This window comes from Astatotilapia calliptera, chromosome 2, assembly GCF_964374335.1.
Source record: "Astatotilapia calliptera chromosome 2, fAstCal68.1, whole genome shotgun sequence".
Lineage (NCBI taxonomy): Eukaryota > Metazoa > Chordata > Actinopteri > Cichliformes > Cichlidae > Astatotilapia > Astatotilapia calliptera.
The window spans coordinates 24,527,608-24,548,664 of record NC_137423.1 but is presented as its reverse complement, the minus strand read 5'-3'; the positions used below and the strand labels follow the sequence as shown (position 1 = coordinate 24,548,664).

At 42.1% G+C, this 21,057-nt stretch overlaps 2 protein-coding genes across 9 annotated transcripts in view; one reads left to right on the top strand and one right to left on the bottom strand.

The window, feature by feature from the left end:
* Nucleotides 1-14,739, top strand: part of afap1l1a (actin filament associated protein 1-like 1a) — a 28,097-nt gene extending 13,358 nt beyond the window's left edge. For 3 of the 6 annotated variants that reach the window (XM_080306486.1, XM_080306482.1, XM_026188956.2), the window contains exons 2-19: nucleotides 2,597-2,722; nucleotides 2,853-2,936; nucleotides 3,032-3,111; nucleotides 3,528-3,654; nucleotides 3,813-3,908; nucleotides 4,014-4,228; nucleotides 4,331-4,510; nucleotides 4,648-4,731; nucleotides 5,318-5,393; nucleotides 5,628-5,744; nucleotides 5,826-6,037; nucleotides 6,527-6,672; nucleotides 6,805-6,877; nucleotides 7,361-7,475; nucleotides 8,938-9,105; nucleotides 10,351-10,526; nucleotides 10,612-10,737; nucleotides 11,956-14,739. In XM_080306486.1, coding sequence (XP_080162612.1) covers nucleotides 2,597-2,722; nucleotides 2,853-2,936; nucleotides 3,032-3,111; nucleotides 3,528-3,654; nucleotides 3,813-3,908; nucleotides 4,014-4,228; nucleotides 4,331-4,510; nucleotides 4,648-4,731; nucleotides 5,318-5,393; nucleotides 5,628-5,744; nucleotides 5,826-6,037; nucleotides 6,527-6,672; nucleotides 6,805-6,877; nucleotides 7,361-7,475; nucleotides 8,938-9,105; nucleotides 10,351-10,526; nucleotides 10,612-10,737; nucleotides 11,956-11,982 — 2,228 coding nt within the window. In that variant the 3' untranslated portion in view covers nucleotides 11,983-14,739. Of the gene's footprint in view, nucleotides 1-2,596; nucleotides 2,723-2,852; nucleotides 2,937-3,031; nucleotides 3,112-3,524; nucleotides 3,655-3,812; nucleotides 3,909-4,013; nucleotides 4,229-4,330; nucleotides 4,511-4,647; nucleotides 4,732-5,317; nucleotides 5,394-5,627; nucleotides 5,745-5,825; nucleotides 6,038-6,526; nucleotides 6,673-6,804; nucleotides 6,878-7,360; nucleotides 7,476-8,937; nucleotides 9,106-10,350; nucleotides 10,527-10,611; nucleotides 10,738-11,955 lie in introns of all 6 variants that reach the window. The other 3 variants (XM_026188965.2, XM_080306477.1, XM_026188946.2) reach the window with 1 other exon arrangement.
* Nucleotides 13,150-20,775, bottom strand: gabrp (gamma-aminobutyric acid type A receptor subunit pi). Of its 3 annotated transcripts, none has more exons than XM_080306541.1 (10): nucleotides 20,462-20,775; nucleotides 19,325-19,431; nucleotides 19,122-19,234; nucleotides 18,924-18,991; nucleotides 18,629-18,846; nucleotides 17,844-17,926; nucleotides 17,528-17,665; nucleotides 17,230-17,382; nucleotides 13,977-14,170; nucleotides 13,150-13,886 (listed from the first exon to the last, which is right to left on the bottom strand). In XM_080306541.1, the coding sequence occupies exons 2-10, from the start codon at nucleotides 19,369-19,371 to the stop codon at nucleotides 13,554-13,556; spliced, it is 1,347 nt and encodes a 448-aa protein (XP_080162667.1). In that variant the 5' UTR covers nucleotides 19,372-19,431; nucleotides 20,462-20,775; the 3' UTR covers nucleotides 13,150-13,553. The 3 variants fall into 3 exon arrangements, with proteins under 3 accessions (XP_080162667.1, XP_080162678.1, XP_026044766.1); XM_080306552.1 differs by having other exon boundaries at nucleotides 19,325-19,381; XM_026188981.2 differs by having other exon boundaries at nucleotides 19,325-19,411; nucleotides 20,462-20,774.
* Between the last annotated feature and the right edge of the window lie 282 nt (nucleotides 20,776-21,057).

The following is a 21,057-nucleotide window of genomic DNA, read 5'->3' as shown; positions in this document are numbered from 1 at the left end:
AATTGTTAAGCAAGTGTGAGGAAACCAAGTGTGTTCTAAACTTTGACTGACTTTGCAGACCTGCACAATCTTTTTTCTCTGGTGTCTTAAGTCTTCTACTTTATGATGTCTTTTTTTTTTAAAAGCTGAAAGTACACAAAGCTTAGAATAAAGTTATCCTTTGACCTTCTATGGAGACACATACATTGCTTTCACTACACTGAACCACATTTTCATCTATCACTGTAACATTACGGGGAGCTTTTGCCTAATTAGTTAGAAGACATCGGTTACGTATCGCATTCAAACACACGCACGAGCAGTTGCAGCATAAAAGCAAAAGATGACTCGCCGCTTAAGACGTGTGACGACACTCGTGCATGGTGTGTTGTTAATTATAAAGGAACGATGGACGACTTGAGGGTGGTCTTACGTGCCCCTAGTGCCAAAAATGAGGAAGTAATTCCTTCTCGCTCGCCCTTGCACTGTAAACGTGAAATTGGGTAATCTGATTTTTAAGGAGTAAAATTGTGAAACCGTTTTTAAGGAGTGAGGCGACCTACTTCACGCCAAATCCTTTGAAAGCGTCGCCTCAATTTCTCTATTATATTATATGTAATATACTTGATTTAGTGCTGACTGGTGTAAATTTCAACTTCTCTCTGCAGAGAATGAGTCATGCTGTGGATACGGTTTTGTCTTACACTTAGGTTAGGGGAAGCCCAGTGCTACGCTAGAGCCAGAATCTAAACAGCTGGAACCTCTGGCAGAGTAACAGCGTTCACCAGGTCCACACATCCCACTCTCATGAGTTTCCTGTCCTTCCACTTCCTCATTTCCCTGCATGAATTAGATGTTAATGAGGACACATTCCAGCTCACAGCATGGATTAAATCCTCATGCCCGTTCCTCAGAGTGGGAGCGGGCTGTTATTACAATGGAAGGAAACCAGGCTGGTACAGGAGTCAAAGTGGTTAAACAGACACAGGCAAACATACACCTACTGTAGCTGTTGTTGCTTTTGACCGTAGCCTTGGCTGGGCATTGTTAAAACCCATAGGAAGACCCACCTAAGAAAAGTATGTCTGTCTTTAAGGAGTGGGAGCACCCTGAAATGTAGGACATACATCACTGACAAACAATAGATATTTTCTCCAGCTAATTTATTTTCTGCTTGTCAGAGGTGATTACATGCAAGTTCACTGCGTTGGGGTCATACGTTGAGACAGCCAACATTCTGCCTCAACTTATTAATGTGCTTTTTAGGCCTGTGTACAAAATCCTGCACACGATGGTGGTTCGAGTGCATTTTCTAGATAAGCAGACAAAAGTTAAGATTTGACACACCTCGCTAAATGCACAACACATGAGCCTGCCTGTGCGTTTTGGGCTTGTGTGCACGAGTGTATGTGTCTGTTTCTGCCTGTGTTTGTGTGTGTGCTTAGCGCAACAGGTCTTGCTGCCATATGAGCGCACTCTGTACAAAGAGTTTTCTGGCTCAGCGGCTGTCCCGCGGCTGACCCTAGTAAGACGCACGGTTCGCTAGGTCCAAGGGGCCTGGACTGTGAAAATTGGGTAGGAGGGAGGGGAGAGAGTAAGAGATGGAGGGGAATGGGAAGTAGGGGGAGGCAGACAAGAATGCCAGCAGTGACTCAGCCATTTGTTAGGTTTTGTTTTGTTTTTACATACATAAGCATACATACATAAACTGGGTGCTAGAATACAGACGGTGGTTACAAACGAGCTAATGGAAACACCTCGGGAAGCTGGAAGAAACAAAAAGCGCTGCTTGGTGGCACTGGCTTGCAGCAGGTTGCAAATCTTTTCTCGGGCTTGCAGCAGCTGGGGGGAGTGAGCTAGTTTATTTGGGTTTTGCTCTGAGAAACAGGGAGTGGACCTGTCCTACATCTCAGATCAACATATGATGTATGCGATATATCTGTTCCTACAATCTTGGGTCCAGAGGACCCAGAGAGCCCTGTGAAAGCCTGTTTAAGGCAGCTTGTGTTTTTCTAAGTTCGGCATTTCAGTTTCGCAACTGCTGGATAAAGATCGGGTCCTTGTGAATGAAGTTCTAGCTTTCTCATTTGGCTTGTTCTGAGCTCTCTAAAGTGCTCCTTAAGTTATTCCTGTTAGAGTCCGATGCTCCATATTGTATCTGTTTGTTCTTTTAGAGGGCCAGGGGGACAAAAATCTAGTTTTTCTGTCACTTAAATGTTGATTCAAATTTGAGTTTGTGAATCCGCAGAATTTTAGAGCTTTTTTCAGGAAGTTCCTTTGCTGTTATCCAAATTCACATATTTACAGGGTTAATGAGCAATTAGCAGACATGTTTCCTGTGACTGAAGCCTCTTGGCATTGTTTAGTCTGGATAGACAGAGGGAGATAGAAAGGAGACTCAGTGATGAGATGGCTGATGGATATTGACAAACTGTGAAGCAGAGTGACACAAATTGAAAGAAGGACGAGGGGAAAGCAAAGCAGAAAGAGCCTGTTGGACATACACCAGGGATTTGTTTAGACTTGCTAGTCTGACCTTTGCCCTCTCTAATTATACACAAATGCTTGCACATATACTCACACACCCCTTTGACCATTTGCCCTCCTCTCTGCGCAGCAATGGAGGTGTTGGTGAGTGAGCTGGGCGTGCTGCTGAAGATGCTGGACCAGGAGAACCTCAGCTCCACCACCCAGGAGAAGAAGACCTCAGTGCGGAACCTCCTGCAGCAGATAGAGCCATCAGGTAACAGAGAGGAAGGAAATTCATTTTTACACTAAGTTCTGAATGATTGCACACATAAGGTTTGTTTTTTTTTAATGCTGTTTTTTTTTTAACTTACTGCTGCCTGTGTTTTCTTCTTCCTCCCCTCTAGTGTCAGGAACAGACTACATCTACATGAACTCATCAGTGTACAGAAATGGCACGAGCTTTGTAGAGTCTCTCTTTGAGACATTTGGTGAGCTCCACCATAGTGAGATCAAATGAAAGCCACTTATGCAAATTCCCTGCCCTTAACATAACGAGAATAAATGAATGTCTCTTTTTTTTAAGATTGTGAGCTTGGAGACCTAAAGGATGTTTCTGATGATGTGAAAGAAAACAAGAATGCACAAACTGAAACTTCGAAAAAGGCAAGTGAAAAATATGAGAAAATATGAGAACTCATATTTTGGAAATTAACTAAATATTGGCTTAAAGTCCTGAAGGTGAAAGGATTCCGTGTGTGGGCTGTAAGCTGTTTAATATCAGTCTTTTCAGCACTCGCTGCCCCAGTTGCACTTTGCAAATTGCAAATCCAAAAGAGGCGATGAAAACCAGAGACTGTGTTCCATATTGTGGGGTTTTCCCTTTGCTCGACATGCTCATTGCTCTGTAAACTGCTGGACGAGTGAAGACTTGGGGATCCGCCCAGAGCCCATGCGTCTAATTTATGGAATTTTTTACAGGGTTATTCTGTGCGTCTCTTTGATTATGTAGCTCTTTTGGCCTTTTTGGCTATAGAGGAAATTTGAGAGCTTTGTTTATATTTATGTGTCTCCCTTAGCAGAGCTGTGTCGCCCCACACTCAGCTGACTCGCCACCCCCGCTGCCCACAACCCCTCCTCCAGAGGAGTACTACGAAGAAGCAGTGCCCCTGGGCCCTGGCAAGATGCCTGAGTATATAATAACAAGAGGTCAGCATGTTCCCACCTCAGTTGAACTCAGTGACCTTAGTGTTCTAGAATTTTCCATGCACAGGATATAATTGATATGAACACAATCATATAGCAGGATGTACCACAGATAATTAGCGCAACAAAAGCTAAATTGCATTTTTTCCTTCCCTTTCCAGTAAGGTCCAGCCCTCCTAACTCTATAGAAGATGGCTATGAAGATACAGAAAACCAATACCCCACTACCTGCTCAAACCTACGTCGCAAAAACTCCTGTGAGAACACCCACACGTTTCCAGGATCGCCGGATAAATCCTGCGTTTTTCCAACAAATAAAGCTGACATTTTCCCTCTCTCTGTCTTTCTCATTGCTTCAACAGACAATGATTCTGATGCTCTGAGCAGTTCTTACGAGTCCTACGAGGAAGACGAGGAAGAGAGGAGCCCGAGCGTCCGGCTTACTCATCAGTGGCCCTCCGATGAGAGCTCCATGCCTCCTGCCAGGGACTGTCGCATTTGTGCCTTCCTGCTGCGTAAAAAACGCTTTGGGCAGTGGGCCAAGCAGCTCACTGTCATACGGGACAACAGGCTACAAGTGAGATGCTGCACTTTCTCATCTTCCTTAAAGGATGTTCTTTACTTATGTATCTTTCCTTTTTTCCCCCCTCACACGTACCACATTTTGTTCTTTGTGCAGTGTTATAAGAGTTCCAAAGACATGTCCCCCTACGTGGACCTGCTGCTGCCCCAATGCACTGTAGTCTACGTCCCCAAAGACACCAAGAGGAAGCATCATGAGCTTCGCTTTACCTTACCCAATGGGGACGCGCTGGTGCTGGCGGTACAGAGCAAAGAGCAGGCCCACACGTGGCTTACGGTAATTTTAGCATGCTGCAATTTTATGCAGGAGTCATGTATTTTCCTCTGGTATAGCTGCCAATCATCAATGGTCTATCGAGGGGGGGGGGGGGGTTAGCATCCAGTCCAGAGTGATAAGTGCAAACTTTCCCGCAGGTTGTCAGAGAGGTGAGCAGTCAGAGCGCAGCACCCGAGGAATCGGCATCTCCTGTCATTCTCAGAAAATGTGAACTTGATAAGGTAAGCGTGAGAGAGAGGATGTTTATGTGAGTGTATCCTTGTGGGGTTTTTTTTTGTTATATCCCCGAAGTCCGTAATTCTTCCTTACAGCAGCTGAGGCGAGGAATGCTCAGCAGCAAGCAGCAATTGTGCTGTCAGCATCAATTTTCCTAAACAATTGTTTGGCTCAACACAGATACCTGTGTTTGGCTCGCAGAACAAAGAGGAGATAAGCAGGGTAATTAGGAGTTAAGACTTCGTTGACGGAGGTGGTGGTGAGCCAATGTCGGAAGAGGCACATCCTCTTTAGGAGTTTATTAGATCACAATCTGCAACAGGCTCTCATACAAAAACAAATACTAAAACAAGGGGAGCCCATATAGAGCTGGAAGGAGACTATTTGTTTAATTATGCCATGTGTTTGTATTTAGGAAACAGCATGACAGAAAGACGTCTAAGAAGGTGGATATGTATGAGAAGAAATGCCTTTAAAGTATAGTTATTTAGCTCTTTATTAGTCAAAGGCAAGTGTAGACCAGCTTAGCTTAGAATGAAACCTTGGGCCCTGATAAAATCTAACCTTGTGTTGGCGTGTTTGCTTCTGCAGAGGTTGTCTGCGGAGAGGAACACATCAGATTCAGACAGTGTGGGCGTGTCAGCTGGAGAGAACTGCAGAGAGAATGGTAAGGCAGAGATGCACGCAGTCTTAAAGCATTGCAGCTGTTCCAATTAGAGGTTGCTGGGATGTAATTTGTGTGACTCTTCCATATTGCTGCATTTATGCCATATGAGATGGGAAGGATTCTGTTGAAACATGTTGATAAAATAAAACAGATTGGGAATACAGTTCCCAAACGACACAGATAAATCCAAACAAAAGCATCTGATTTTGAACTCTTTTTAATTTTTTTTTTTAGGTAAGGTGAAACGGGGTCCTTTTGCTGCGGGGCGTAAGATCACACGCATCATCAGCTTCTCAAAGAAGAAGTCAACTCGGACAAGTGACCCACGGACATACAGCGATCCTCGGCAAGGTCAGAGCCCGCTTCAATGTCGTGCTTCAGGAGTCCAAGTTTGCGGAATGCGTAACTCTTCCTTTTCTCCTCACTATGCAGGCCATTTGTCAGTGCTGGTGAACCAGGTGTGGCGGGAGCAGTGGTGCTGCGTGTGCAGAGGTGCCCTGCACTTCTACAACGACAAAGGAGATCCTCGGATGTCTCTCCCTTCCCTTCCTCTCCACGGCTGTGAGGTGGTTCCGGGACTCGGACCCAAGCACCCCTTTGCCTTCCGTGTCTTACGGGACAGCACAGAAGTGGCTGCCCTGGAGGTGTGCTTCTTGTTTGATTATTTCAAAGCTGCACGATATTACCAGAATGGTCGAATCTGTGAGAATTGAAAAGAGTCATCTTTCATAAGAACATAAGCAGGGAGATATTTTTAACCAGCTCAACAGTCTCCATCTGCCCAACAGAGGTGGTAGGCTTATTATCGGGTTAATGTTTTGATTCAATCTCATCACTCTCGTCAGCTCGACTCGGTCAGCACTGGGCAGCTGTTTCAGTGAAAAGAGCTCAGATAAACAGACTGTGAAGCAATTATCAGCTAATGAGCCAGATGTTTCTCTCATCCACTCGAATACCTGCAAAGCAAAAACAATCACGATCTGTACAAAAGCTTCAGAAATAATCCGAATGCATACTAACGTGCATATCACACGACCATTCACATCCCATACATCACCACAGTCTTTAAGTAGATTGAATATTAAACTTGATTATTTATTTATTTATCCAATGCCTTTCTTTTAAATTGTCAGGCAAGCAGCTCAGAGGAGCTTGGACGGTGGCTCGGTCTCCTCCTGGCAGAAATGGGCTCTGCGACAGACCCAGAATCACTGCATTACGACTATGTAGATGTGGAAACCATTGCTAACATCCGTGATGCTGCGCGGCATTCCTTCCTGTGAGTGAGATGAAGCGGAAGGGGGTCAGGATCCATGGACAAGTTCAAAGCTAGGCCATCAACCAAAGCAGCGATGTTTTTGCTTACATCATTTTTATGTAAATTTACTTTGTCTGTTGTCTCTCAAACTAGGTGGGCTACCTCCTCCAGCAGCACCTCCACAGATTCTAGAACATACGATGAGGTACCTAACGAGGATCTGCAGGTAAGCAGGACGCTCACGCTCAGAAATCACGCGTTAACTTTGATGTGACCAGATCAGAAGATGTATGGGCATGCAGCTGTTTGGGTTTTCGCTGTCTGACATCCCATCAGTCACCCAAATAAATAGACAGTGCTCTGCTGCACTCCTATCAATGATGCCTTTTTTTTTTACCACAGAAAGATCAGGGTGTCCGCATTAGGAAAAAAAAAGATAAAGTGCTCTGACTGGTGACAGGAAGGCAAGAGGTCATAGCAGTTTCACAGCCTGTAAACTCCTTTCTTAACCCCATTAACATGCACTTTAAACACATGCCTCTCACCACCTACAACCAAAAACACACACACGCACACCACAGCAGTCTCAAATCACTAAATCCCGAGACACGTTCACTGCATATCCTGATAAACAAATTTAACTTTTCTTGATCTGCCCTCACTCTTCCCACATCTGTCACTCCCCCCGCCCTCTCTCTGCTCCACCCAGTCAGGAGAGAACCGCAGGCAGCAGTCTGGGAATACAGGGAAACGGCGCTCAAGTTTCTCAAGCAGCGACTCTGACAGAACCAAACCATTAGTCTCCCTGAAGCGAATAGGCTCACGTAAGTGTGCTCAGTTTGTTTTCCAGTGTGACTTGCAGTTCATCAAGTGGTGCTGAGTCTAACCTTGTGAAATAAATTCTAGGATTTTCCAAAGAGCAACAAAAAATCCTCTATTTTATTTACATACTTAGCTTTTAATTCAATGCTTCCTAAATAAAAAGGAAGACATCTTTAAACGCCCCTCTTCGGAGTGTGACTAAACTGTCTCCTGACTTGTTACATTTGTGGTAAACTGATTGTTTTAAACAATTTTTAAGGCAATTGTCTTTTTTTATTGTTCTGTCAGTATGAAACTTAAAATATTGCTTTACAACTTTGAAACATTGCCATTTATTGTTTAATGTGCAGCCTTATGAGCAGTGCTGGTGTCTTTTTTCAACTACTTTGAAAGGAGCTGACTTCACATTTATTAACTTACAGGCTGAGTTTATTAATATACTTTGTTGTTATATTAAGTATTTTTTCTATTTTATACTGATCCTTGATTTACATCTGTGTGATTAAAAAAAACCCCATAAAAACAGCTCAAAATACTGTGGTGGGGGGGAGAAATAATTCTTCTTAATACATCAATATTTCACTAAGTCATAGATTCCAGTGCTCTTGAGCTCATATAGCTTACACTCCTTCGAGTTGTGGGCTTAAGCACTGGCAGTCATAAAATTTGAGCAGTCATCTGGCTCAGTATTTCTTCTTTTCTTCTCTTCACTCAATCATCTTCTCACTTTCCGCCCATATTCCATTCCCTCTGCTCTGGCCTCTCCCATTTGCTCCCTTTTGTCATTCGCTCTCTGCTGCACAAGTGAAGGAGATGAGCGTCTGAGTTACAGAAAAGTGATATCAGTGCGGATTTCTAGCGAGGGTTCCTCTTCTTGCCGCGTCTCCGCTGTGGTCTTCGCTGTCACCTTCTGGCACATCAAAGAAGCCGCGCTTTCCATGGGCTGAGAGCTGCAGGATGTAACCTGAGATTTATTGGACACTCGCATTAGATCTGCTGCCTCACCCTCTGACCTCTTACCCCGCAGGAGTGTGTGTGTTTATCTTTAATTCCTGCAACCATATCACCGGGTTTCCTTGAATTTACAACGCTGTATTATGGCCATTATAGGTTAGGGTTTGCTTTGGGGTGAGTGGAGCATGGTAAGATAGTAAGTTTAATGTCTGATGCTTAAAGAAAGAAAGAAAAATCAAACATCCTCTGAAACATAAATGGGACATGAACACAAAAATATTATGTTCTCTAATATTAAAGCCACACAATTTCTAGAAAAATGAACGCTGTCTCTCTCTGGCCTGTTGTAAAAAACGACCATGCTCTACATCCATGTGACACTTACAGGCAGCTTCATATTGCCCCCACGGAGAGCATAGCATTAATTATGCAGACAGGCTGCCGTGAGAGGGTTTTGTCTTATTCCCATAACCCCTGTACATCTGACCTTTAACCTTTGCTCTCATCCAGATACCAGCCAGTACGGGAGGTATGGGAAAACGCGAGCAGAAGAAGATGCCAAACGCTACCTGAGAGAAAAAGAGGAGCTGGAGAAAGAGCGAGATGGCATACGTAATGCACTAGTAACCCTCCGACAGCAGAAGAGAGAGCTGAAAGAAGAGCTGAAGACAGCTGCAGGTAAGAAGATATAAAGTCAGGCATGAATGGTTGCTCTTTATTGTTGAAGCAGTCCCAAAATGAAAAACACAACTAAAACATGCATGTACCCTCTCGATGATTAACTAATGTATGAAGACATAGTTACAAGGCACAAAAAAAAAAAAACATGGGAGGATTTTAGTCTTATTTTTGCAGGATTCATTGGTGTGTTTGTGCAAATTTGCCAGACGTCCTTTACATCATAACGCATCACGGCTCTTTATATGACCCCGCATTGTGACCTCCTTTATTATAAGGCCATGAAAGAGCAGAAGTTTCCCATGCAGCATTTGTATTAAAATTATTACATGAAACAACATGCTTATGAAAAAAATGTCTGCTATCTCTAATTACCTAATTTCCTCTAGTACTGTGTGGCGTGCTTCCAGCAGAGGCAGAGGAAACAATCATAACTGTGCCACAGAAACACAACTATATGAAACCTATTACATTTTAGATCATCAACACATTTTAATGAAGCAAAATGTTTTCTTTAAAAACATCTAAGTAGTATTTTTAGGTTTCATAATTAGATTCGATTTTTTTATACAGTGCTTAAAAAATTTATAACAGCATCCTGCATTGTGAGGTTTATGCTGCAGTTGTTGAAATATTTTTTTAATGTTAATAACTTGTTTCAGGCTAGTTGAGCAGTATGTGTAAGTCTTTTACTTGAAATTGTACTTTTAATGCTAAAATATAATTATTGTTGTTATCCAGTAATATTCGACTATACTGTTTTACAAAATAAAGTAAAAACAAAAAGTGATAGCACATTATTATTAAAAATAAGTTTATACTAAAAATGTGTTTTAGTGGTTGAATGTTATTCTTGGTTAATTTCCAAATACAGAAGTCCGGTGGCTTTAAAAATGTGAATTCAGTTTGCTATTTGCGTCTTAAATAATGATACAACTTTTTCTCCTTTTTTTAGTCTTAAACAAGTTTTGGGCAAATTTCTAGAATATTTTTGTTTTCTCGCTTTTTTTTAACAGGTGGTCTAATAAATTTCATCGCTAGATAAATTAAAAAAAACCCAAAATAAACAAAAAAAATTTCTCTTGAGATTGAGATTGATTTATTGTAAAATCAATAAATTTAGAACTTGAGTAAGTGCTTTATTTTGAAAACTGGAATTTTAAGACTTATTTATAATGCAAAGGATATGAACGTACAAATGCGTATCTTATTGTTTTGATCTATTTCTGTGAATCTGTGTGGCAGATAAGAGGAAGTCCTTCCTGAACAAGCGTGTGGCTCAGTTGGAGGAGGCCTGTCGAGCTAAAGAGGCAGAGAGGGTGGACCTGGAACTTCAACTGACTCAGGTCAAAGAAAACCTAAATAAGAGCCTGGCAGGAGGAACCCTGGGGGCATCAGCGGAGGCTAAACCTCCTGTTCAGGTACCGCTTATGCTTAATGTAGAAAGACAGGCCCTCTGCATACAAAGATTTTTAAATACTTCTATCCTTTTTCTATATTGTCCAGGCTTCTAGCAAGAAGATCCAGAATATCTACAGTGATTCTTTACCAGTAAATTGTGCCGCAGAGCTGCGTAGGAGGCCACCGTCTGTTTACGCTTCTTGTACTGGAACTGTCATGCAGAAAGCAAAGGTAATAGTGATGAAATTCATCCGTTCTGCTGCACGCAGTTCAGTTGCTCAGCTTGTCGTGTATTGTCATGTTTTCTTTTCAGTCTCCTCAGGGAGTTAATAGAGTCACCGCGGCATGTACCATCATCTAATGGGTTTTTCACAGTTCGCACATAAATAGATAGTCATCATATGATAGTGCACTCAATGTAGATATTAGTGGCTCTATGTGTTAATGAAATGTGAGGCGGTCTACGAGGAAGCAGCAATAAAAAAAAGTGTATTGCAAAATTGAAGCATTACAAATACACCATATTGTTCCATTGACTTTCATGGCCACAGGTGTATTAAGTCAAGCACCTATTTATGCTTCTAAAAACATTTGTGAAAGAATGGGTCGCTCTCAGGAGCTCAGGACCTATGAAAAAAGCCCAGTCGTGAAATTTCCTCACTACTAAATATTCCACAGTCCGCTGTTAGTGGTTTTATAACAAAGTGGAAGTGATTAGAAATAACAGCAACTCAGCCATGAAGTGGTAGGCCATGTAAGATCACAGAGTGGGGTCAGAGGCACGTAGTGCACAGAGCTTGTCAGCTTCCTGCTACAGACCTCTGATGTGGCCTTCAGATTAGCTCAAGAATAGTGTGGAGAGAGTGTCATGGAAAGGGCTCCATCCAAGCCTTACATCACCAAGCTCGATTCAAAGTGTCAGGCGCAGTGGTGTGAAGCATTCTGCCACTGGACTGTAGACTGCTTCCTGTTACAACATAACTGTGCACCAGTGCACAAAGTAAGGACCATAAAGACAGAGTCCTGACCTCAACCCAACACAACACCTTTGGGATGAATTGGGCGGAGACTCAATCCAACATCAGTGTCTGCCGCTGGAAGAATGGGCAAAAATTCCCATAAACACATTTCTAAACCTTTTGGAAAGTCTTCCTAGAAACGTTGAAGCTGTTATAGCATCAGTGGGTGGGCCAATGTCATATTAATGGCTTCAGAATGAGAAGTCACTCAAGTTCATATGTGTGTGAAGGCAGACGAGTGAATACAATTTAGTGCACCATGACCTTGTTTTTCATTTCATTTTTCCCCCAAAAAGCTTTAGGTTTTCATTCTGTTAGATTACTGTAAACAACTATTTAATGATATAAGTACACTTTTGTGTTTCCTGTGAAATTAATTGAAATCCGTTTTCACATCATTAAAAAAAAAAATCTGATTTTCTTTCTCTAGGAATGGGAGTCAAAGAAAGGAACCTAGGATGACGAGGGAAATAATGCATATCTGGAAGAGACTTTGGACCCTTTGTCTAAAATTTGCCATTTATAAATGAAAGTCAAGACTTGTTTCCTTTTTGGATTGCTGAGAAACTGCATAAACAGTAATGAAAGAAATCAGCCACTAGGTGGTGGTACAGCTTACTGAATATTTCCAACGACTGTTTACGGTCTGTAGCCAAGTCTTTTCACTTTCTGGAAAGGTGCAGTTTAAAATTTTGGAAAAGGAAAACAAAAAAATCAAGAAGGGTAAGTTCAGCAGAGAAAGGCAACATAAAAGTATGGAAAGCACTACAAATGAATAAAATGTAGTGTGGAAAAGAGCCAGAAATGTTTAAATGGTGTCGTGAGGGGAAAAAAGAAGGCCAAAGCAATGTGACGTATCGGAAGCTTTGAGAATGAAAGACAGTTTAAGCCATGATGTGCCTTTTAGGTGACATAATCTTTTTTGTTTTGCCTGTACATAATGAGCGCCAACTACTGTTCTATATGTGTTTGTACTTAAAATACTGTACAGCGCTTCATTCCTCATCACAAAGTGTGCAAAAGTTTTAGGCACAGTTTTCCAAGGTAATTGGCAGGTATGTTCCTCTGGGGGTTCAGGCTCTCTGAGTTGCATCAAGTAATCCCATAGTGACTCTCTAATCTTCAGATAATACCATCTACTGCAGCAGTCTCTCTATTTCTTGATGTTTCTTTAATGACTCCACAGTGGCTCATATCCCTAATGTTGCTACTCCTTTTAAGTGCCTAAAACTTTTTGTGCATTTTTCTGCCTGAAGTCAGTATTCGGGTACGTGCCATAGAGGATTCTGGGTAAAAAACAAAGTAAATCCATGCTTGTCCTGATCACCCTCTTTGGCACACATTTAAATACAGCTGAATACTTACATTACAGATCATTGAGTTACTAACAAAGTGGTGCTATCAGTGATAGAAATCTGTCTTTTCCTTTTAATGAAATCATCAAATGTCATTTTAACACCTTCCTTACCAAACCTGTGGTCGCCTGTTGCACTTTACTGTTCTCGTACCCGGATGAGGGAATAATAAATGTGTCTCTTATTTTCCCAAACAATTCCTGTTTAATTAACTTGTTACTAAGCACAGACTGAATTTCCTTCTCATAAAATGCACCGACACATTCCAGTCACTGATGTAGGCTTTTAATTTCACATTGTACGGCGAAACATAATCATACAGTATATGGTCTCATGCAAACAATGCATAGCAACCAACTGTGTGGTGCTGTTCAGCATCCTATTCATTCTAAACTCTTCCTCATTTGATCTATGGATTGGTCAGTAGACAATACAGGCTTTGCATTACCATGCTTACATGCTGATGTGCTGGGAGCCAACTCTTTGCACACAATCAATAACGGCCCTTGTTGCAGAGCGTAGTCCTGACCAATTGATTTTTCGCCATCCAATAAATAAGCTGTGTCAGGTCCGTTCGTATTCAGACCATGGCGACTGGTGTTGGATCTTAAATGAGGAGGTAGAGCAGCTTCAGGTTGGTGAAATTAAACTTTCCACGGCTTGGAATGAGCACTTACAGAAAGAGATAATAAAGCCAGTACAGGATATTGACAAAGAGGAATGCTGTGGGGAAAACTGTGCGGGCATAGCGATCAATGTTGTGTGGATTTTCCACAATGAAGACAGATGCCGCCTTACGTGATGCGTCTCTCACTGACGACAAGCCGCAGCCCTGATTTGGCGCCTTCTCTTTTGTTCCTGTGTGGTTCTTGGTGTCGCTGTTCGCTGACTGCTCCGTGGAGTCCTCTGCGGTGGAGCCGATCTCCACGGACTGATTTGGCTGGCTGGAGTTGACGATGGGGATAGAGCCATTTCCATTAGACTCGCTGAGCTCCCTCAGAAGGTCCTGTTACATGGGCAGATAAACCGATGGATTGATGTTTACAGTAACAGAGAATCTTTCCATTTTTATCTGTGTCATGGTTATGTGTCTCACCCGATATAAATCCTCAATGGTCTGGTGCTGCATGGTGTAAAAATGAGCGCAGGCATACTCCAACAGTGCGCCAAAAATGAAGGTGAAACAGATGCCCAAATAAACATCTATGGCCTTTATAAAACAGTTGGCATTGGGCAGGGAAGTGCGGGCACCCATCATCAGAGTTGTCATCGTCAGCACTGTTGTCACTCCTGCAGACAGATCAGAGGGTTGGGATTTTTTTCTTTATTTCCAGCATGTCCCAGCAATTAAATCAAGCAAACACATATTTAGTTTGTCCATTCCACACTACTCTTGCTCTTCTTTCAGGGGCTTTTTTTGTTTATGCATTCTCTTTATTATTTTCTTCAAGCAAACAACATCACTGCTGCTGTAGATGTGAGACTAAAGGATCCAGATCTTAGAAAATACTCAGTGTATGGGGAAATTGTATTGAAAACAAACATGTGGAAACAGAAAACTTGATGTTTTTTTCAGTGAAATCTTAATCAGTGATGTATTTCTGTATCTACCATCATCAAGGAGGTCATGTTTTTGGGTGTGTGTGTGATTTTATTCTGTCTGTCTGTCACATTTGCTTGAGTGGGGTCATGTTAACAAGCAATTAAATATTTGCCTTAAAGTTTCCAAGGTCAACACAATGATTTATTGGTCAAAAATGGACAAAAATCTTACAAGTGTGGTGTGTATCTATGAAGCGCCTTGAGGCGACTTTTGTTGTGATTTGGCGCTATATAAATAAAATTGAATTGAATTGAATTGAAGTGTATTGTTAACACATCAGTGTAATGCTATATAGAGTTATTTAAAACCATCTTTCTTATTTCTTGTATTGACAACATATAGTGAATCACATCAATACAGTGGCTTGCAAAAGTATTCGGCCCCCTTGAACTTTCCCACATTTTGTCACATTACAGCCACAAGCATGAATCAATTTTGTTGGAATTCCATGTGAAAGACCAATACAAAGTGGTGTACACGTGAGAAGTGGAACGAAAATCATACATGATTCCAAACATTTTTTACAAATAAATAACTGCAAAGTGGGGTGTGCGTAATTATTCAGCCCCCTTTGGTCTGAGTGCAGTCAGTTGCCCATAGACATTGCCTGATGAGTGCTAATGACTAAACAGAGTGCACCTGTGTGTAATCTAATGTCAGTACAAATACAGCTGCTCTGTGACGGCCTCAGAGGTTGTCTAACAGAATATTGGGAGCAACAATACCATGAAGTCCAAAGAACACGCCAGACAGGTCAGGGATAAAGTTATTGAGAAATTTAAAGCAGGCTTAGGCTACAAAAACATTTCCCAAGCCTTGAACATCCCACGGAGCACTGTTCAAGCGATCATTCAGAAATGGAAGGAGTATGGCACAACTGTGAACCTACCAAGACAAGGCCGTCCTCCTAAACTCACAGGCCGAACAAGGAGAGCACTGATCAGAAATGCAGCCACGAGGCCCATGGTGACTGTGGACGAGCTGCAGAGATCTACAGCTCAGGTGGGGGAATCTGTCCATAGGACAACTATTAGTCGTGCACTGCACAAAGTTGGCCTTTATGGAAGAGTGGCAAGAAGAAAGCCATTGTTAACAGAAAACCATAAGAAGTCCCGTTTGCAGTTTGCCACAAGCCATGTGGGGGACACAGCAAACATGTGGAAGAAGCTGCTCTGGTCAGATGAGACCAAAATGGAACTTTTTGGCCAAAATGCAAAACGCTATGTGTGGAGGAAAACTAACACTGCACATCACTCTGAACACACCATCCCCACTGTCAAATATGGCAGCATCATGCTCTGGGGGTGCTTCTCTTCAGCAGGGACAGGGAAGCTGGTCAGAGTTGATGGGAGGATGGATGGAGCCAAATACAGGGCAATCTTGGAAGAAACCCTCTTGGAGTCTGCAAAAGACTTGAGACTGGGGCAGAGGTTCACCTTCCAGCAGGACAACGACCCTAAACATAAAGCCAGGGCAACAATGGAAGGATTTAAAACAAAACATATCCATGTGTTAGAATGGCCCAGTCAAAGTCCAGATCTAAATCCAATCGAGAATCTGTGGCAAGATCTGAAAACTGCTGTTCACAAACACTGTCCATCTAATCTGACTGAGCTGGAGCTGTTTTGCAAAGAAAAATGGGCAAGGATTTCAGTCTCGAGATGTGCAAAGCTGGTAGAGAGACAGACCCTAAAAGACTGGCAGCTGGAATTGCAGCAAAAGGTGGTTCTACAAAGTACTGACTCAGGGGGCTGAATAATTACGCACACCCCACTTTGCAATTATTTATTTGTAAAAAATGTTTGGAATCATGTATGATTTTCGTTCCACTTCTCACGTGTACACCACTTTGTATTGGTCTTTCACATGGAATTCCAACAAAATTGATTCATGCTTGTGGCTGTAATGTGACAAAATGTGGAAAAGTTCAAGGGGGCCGAATACTTTTGCAAGCCACTGTATGACCTTACTTTGGACCTCTGACTTCTTCAAGGTCAAATAAAGTCAAGCTTTCATAAAATGCCTTTTATCTTCAAAGTGATGCTTAAAATTCTACTGCCTTTGTTTGTATTGGCAACATTAAGAAAATGATACTCTTTTTGGGGATTCTAATTATCACATTATTTTTCATCTAAACATCATGTCGCACTTGACCTCTGACCTCACTTTACATGACGTCTGCCTTTCTTTCAAGTTGATCCCAATAAGAGTTACATCTTTAAAGTATTGTCAAGAGTTAGAATGAGCTGCCTAGTTAGAAATATACTGTAGTATATTATTATATAACAAGCTCAAGTTAGTCATGTCCAGTTATTTATGTGAAGGCCCATCATCCATTAGCTACTCCTACAAAACATTAGTGTAAGCAAAGTAAATGCCGTGCTACCCTTATCTTATTTATTCATGTATTTGTGCACTTTTTTACTATAATTGGTGTCTTCAGCTGCTGATCATTTGGTGAGTTATTTAGTGACTAAGGTCGAAGTTATCCTTTTTATTCATAGGTTAGAGTCAGAAAACCTCAGACATTAGACATCATAGTTGTTATATTGAGAACAATTATTTAATAATATAAGTATTGTTATTATAATTATGCTACAAGTAGGTGGGATGCTAAAACTCATCCCTACTTCATATGACCAAAGAAAAACCAATACATGAAATCCTGCAGCCTCTAATATGGAAATGGTCACTCTATGGACAGTTACCAAAATCCTGGACTAAAAGAGTGAGGTCTGCTACTGACCAATGCAGGTCCTAGCTGGCACAGAGGACTGGCTGATCCAGAAAGAGACCCAGGACAGAACCACCAACAGAATGGAGGGAACATACGTCTCCAAGATGAAGAAGAGCACATTTCTGCGCAGTGCAAAATGCAGCACCAGCTTGGGGTAATTTCCTGCAAAGGACATAAAGAGACATAAAAAGAACGAGGGAAAAAATACAGATTTAAACAATCCTGTGGTGCATTTGTGCTCCAATAGCAGCTGCCATTGGATGAATCCTAACATGCAAAGGAAATGCAGAGAGCTCAAATATGTTACCTGTTTCGTACACAGCCTCTGACACTGATGTGTAGTAGCTCTCCACACTATACTGTGCCAGCCTCAGTGTGTTCAAACCCTTCACTGAATCATTTCCTCTGGTCCAGTAGAACACCACATCCTGTAGGTTATACCCCCCTGAAAGGACAAAGAGTAGTTAACCTTTGGCTAGTGAAGTGCTTGGTGTAAAGCTGGCTTTCAGTTTCATACTCACTACACAGAGGCTGATGAAAATGGTAGTAGTGATGATGATGATGATTTATGTCCAGCTACACACATGACTGATGGTTAATGGAGCTCACAGTGAAATACTCACAGCTCTCCAGCTGAAGGGTGCACACCTGTCTATCCATAGGGTACTTAGTCAGATCCATGTTGCAGGCGATCGTAGCCGTGATGCTGTTGGGCATTCAAAGCAGGCATTCATTACCAAGCTTCAAAAACCCAACTGAAATGACTGCAGCTCTGCTGATTTATAACAGGGGATGTTAATTATTAGTGAACATAAAGAACTCTTCTCCCCTGATGAACATCCAAGAGATAAAAGACTTATATCTGGAGTATCATCATTGTGTCTCACATATGAATTATGTGCACAGTGTTGTCGGATTGCAAAAATGAGGCCAGGTTGCTCGAGTTCTACAACATTCAATCACCTCCACACAATCAGATGATGGCTCCAGCTATCAATCAGTTTCGGTACTCAAGAAGAAGGAAGATACTGAACATACTGTACACAGCTGACCTTTCTTTCATCTGTCAAACTGTCTAGTCAAAAAAAAGTTATATGGAAGTGTGAGCTGACAGATTAGCCTGGCCTGATTTTTAATACTCATATGGAACTCTGCAAATCTTCACTGCCAAAGGCTTAAGTGTTTGAAGGGCAGAACATACAGGAATGCAGAGCCATACCCCTGAGATGAATGAATGAGGGATGACATTTGCTTTTTAGTCATACTCCTAGTTATTTTTTCCCCTTTCTTTTTATATAGAACGTGAGAGCAGTGTGGGGTTGACTGGATTTGTTTTCTTCTTGTCTGTGACCAGCAGCGTGAAATGTCAGCTGTCAGCGAGCGTCAAAGCTTCGGTAAAGAAATGTACCGAAGAGCATAGAGAACAGTTCCGTTGCTGAAGATGCGTATGAGGCGATTTTCCACGGTGACATCGTGCAGGAAGGAGCGCTTGGAGTCTGGGATGAAAGTGTCAGGGATCCAGAGCAGTGACACCAGGCGACCGTCCACGCTCACGCTCTCATTACCTGGGAACATCAGCCTAGCATCACGCCAGCGCTGACGGAGGAAGATTGTCGCTGTGTAGTCCTGAAAAGATACAAAAAACATATAAAGACGCCTGCTCCCTCGTTTGATCGCGCAGATGACAAAAATAGAAGGTGTACCATATTGATTTCAGAGATGGCATCAATGCTGGCGATATCAAGGCTCATTCCAATTTCCACTGGGCCCTCTGTTCAGGAGACACACATGCGAAACAGTACAACTGGTCCACTCTTAAGTGAAAGACACAGAAGCTCTGACGACTTTTAGAAAGTTAAAAAAAAAAGCTTAAAAAATAAATGTCTCAAGCAACTTCATACCATTGAAATTAGGTCTGAGGTAGCGGTTATAGCCTTTCATGAGCTTTTGTATTGTTGGCAGAAGCTGGGAGTCGTTCCATTCACCCCAGTGGTTGCTATGGAATGCACAGCTCCTGATAAAAGCAGGGAAAAATGAAAAAGGAAATGAGAGAAACAATGAGACAAACAAGTGGGCGTGCTTTTTTGACCTCAGAGTCACTCACCCCTGCGTAAAGGTCAGGAGGATGATGAGTAACAGGTTGGCAGACATCCTGGATCAGCTGGCAGAGGTCAGAGAGATGTGATGAGGACTAAAACACAAACACAAGAGCTGTTTTCATTTAATTGGGATGACACAGTTTGACCATAAGGTGGCAGCAACTAACTAAATGTGACTACAAAGCACAGTGGAAGTCTGCAACGCAGCAGTCATCCTCACTCGTTTCTTGTTAGATAACTGCGCGTTCACCCTGACACGATAGTTTTAAAATGTTTTGTAAACTTGCATTGATCCCCACCTCTATTACTCGCTCCAATATTATATATTAGTAGCGTTTCCAATGCCTTCACACACTCGTGCAGACACACACAAATACACACACATAGACAAACATTTTGTTTAGATAGGCATGTATGTACATCTAACATTTATTTTATTTATTAATATTTTTTTAAATATTGCAGTTACTCTGATCTGCTGATGTATGTGGCCTCGATCACATTTTTTGTTTTTCAGAATTCTTCAACTAACCCTCTCATCAAGGAAGAAATCCTCACAGGAAACCCTTCCCCTCCTCCTCCTTTCCCTGATTGATTTCACTGTCAGTAACAGACTTCTGTCCTTTCACTTTATACTTTCATCCGAACCATGCAAATCTGTCCTGCATGTTATTGTGCTTCAGTTATCATCAAAGCAATCTGCAGCTAATATATCGCCATATTGCCAGCAGTCTAGAAAAGCAGCATTTAATTTTCAATGCGTTATTTACACTGAAGTGCCATTCTAAATGACTGTGCGAACCAACACTATTGATTCCCCTTCGCCAGGGACCAAAATGGCACAGAATGTTATCAGGTTGTAGTTGTCAGGTGAACATATTCGCCTGTTTGGATGCATTTTTTTCGCCGGCTGCTCTGAAGCTTAGGCTGAAGCCTGCTGTGTTAGTTTTGCATTGCATCATGCATGTTTCCCTTTGTCCTCACATCTGTCTTCCGGTTTATCCTCTTTTCCCATGTATTGAACTGCACAACAGCATATTGTCAGATACTACCTTGCCTATATGTGGATCTACATTCAAATAAACATTTCTGTTTACTTTTTTTTCTTTTACACTGCTTACGTACAAATTTCTAACTCTTACCTGCCTCAGCCGTGCTCTTATGTCCTCCTTTTTATTTCCACTTGGTCACTCTTCTGCTCTCTCTCAGCTCTCTTTTGTTTCCTCCTGTGCTCTTCTGCCTTCCTGTATCCCAAGTGTTGCCAGTGGCTGATATTGGTCCACTTTCTTGTTTACTTCTGATTATATACCCCTGTGTGTCTTCAGGCTACCGTTAAAGCATCTAATATTTGGTCCTTTGTGTCTTACTGCTGGTTGTTCCACTATCTGTGCAACTCCCTCTGTCTCTCTGCACAGCTGTGTTGATCTCCCCGCAGAGCCTCTGTGCAGCCCCCCCTCCCTCTCTCTTCGTACTACTCATTTGCGCTGCACTTTTTTTCTCTGCCCCCCCTTCACATACTCACACACACACAGAATAGCATCTAGTTTGAGCCCTTACATCACTCCCTTTTTCTCATTCTTCCTATTCTTTTTGGCCCCTTACTCTCTATCTACCTCCTCCCGCTCAATTTACACTGACACTGTACCTCCTTCTGGGCTTCAAAGCTTGACTGTGTCTCATCCCCTCATGCCCTCTCCATCTTCACCTCCAACTACTTCGTTCCTTTGCATCAGTGTCA

Bases quoted from the DNA above. Each gene is read 5' to 3' on its own strand.
- gabrp (XM_080306541.1), bottom strand. From the start codon at position 19,371: ATGTCTGCCAACCTGTTACTCATCATCCTCCTGACCTTTACGCAGGG. The intron at 17,383-17,527 runs GTAACATATTTG...TGTCCTTTGCAG, and splicing joins AGAGGCTGTGTACGAAACAG to GAAATTACCCCAAGCTGGTG. The intron at 14,171-17,229 runs GTCAGTAGCAGA...ATCTGTCTGCAG, and splicing joins GCCAGCTAGGACCTGCATTG to GAGTGACAACAGTGCTGACG.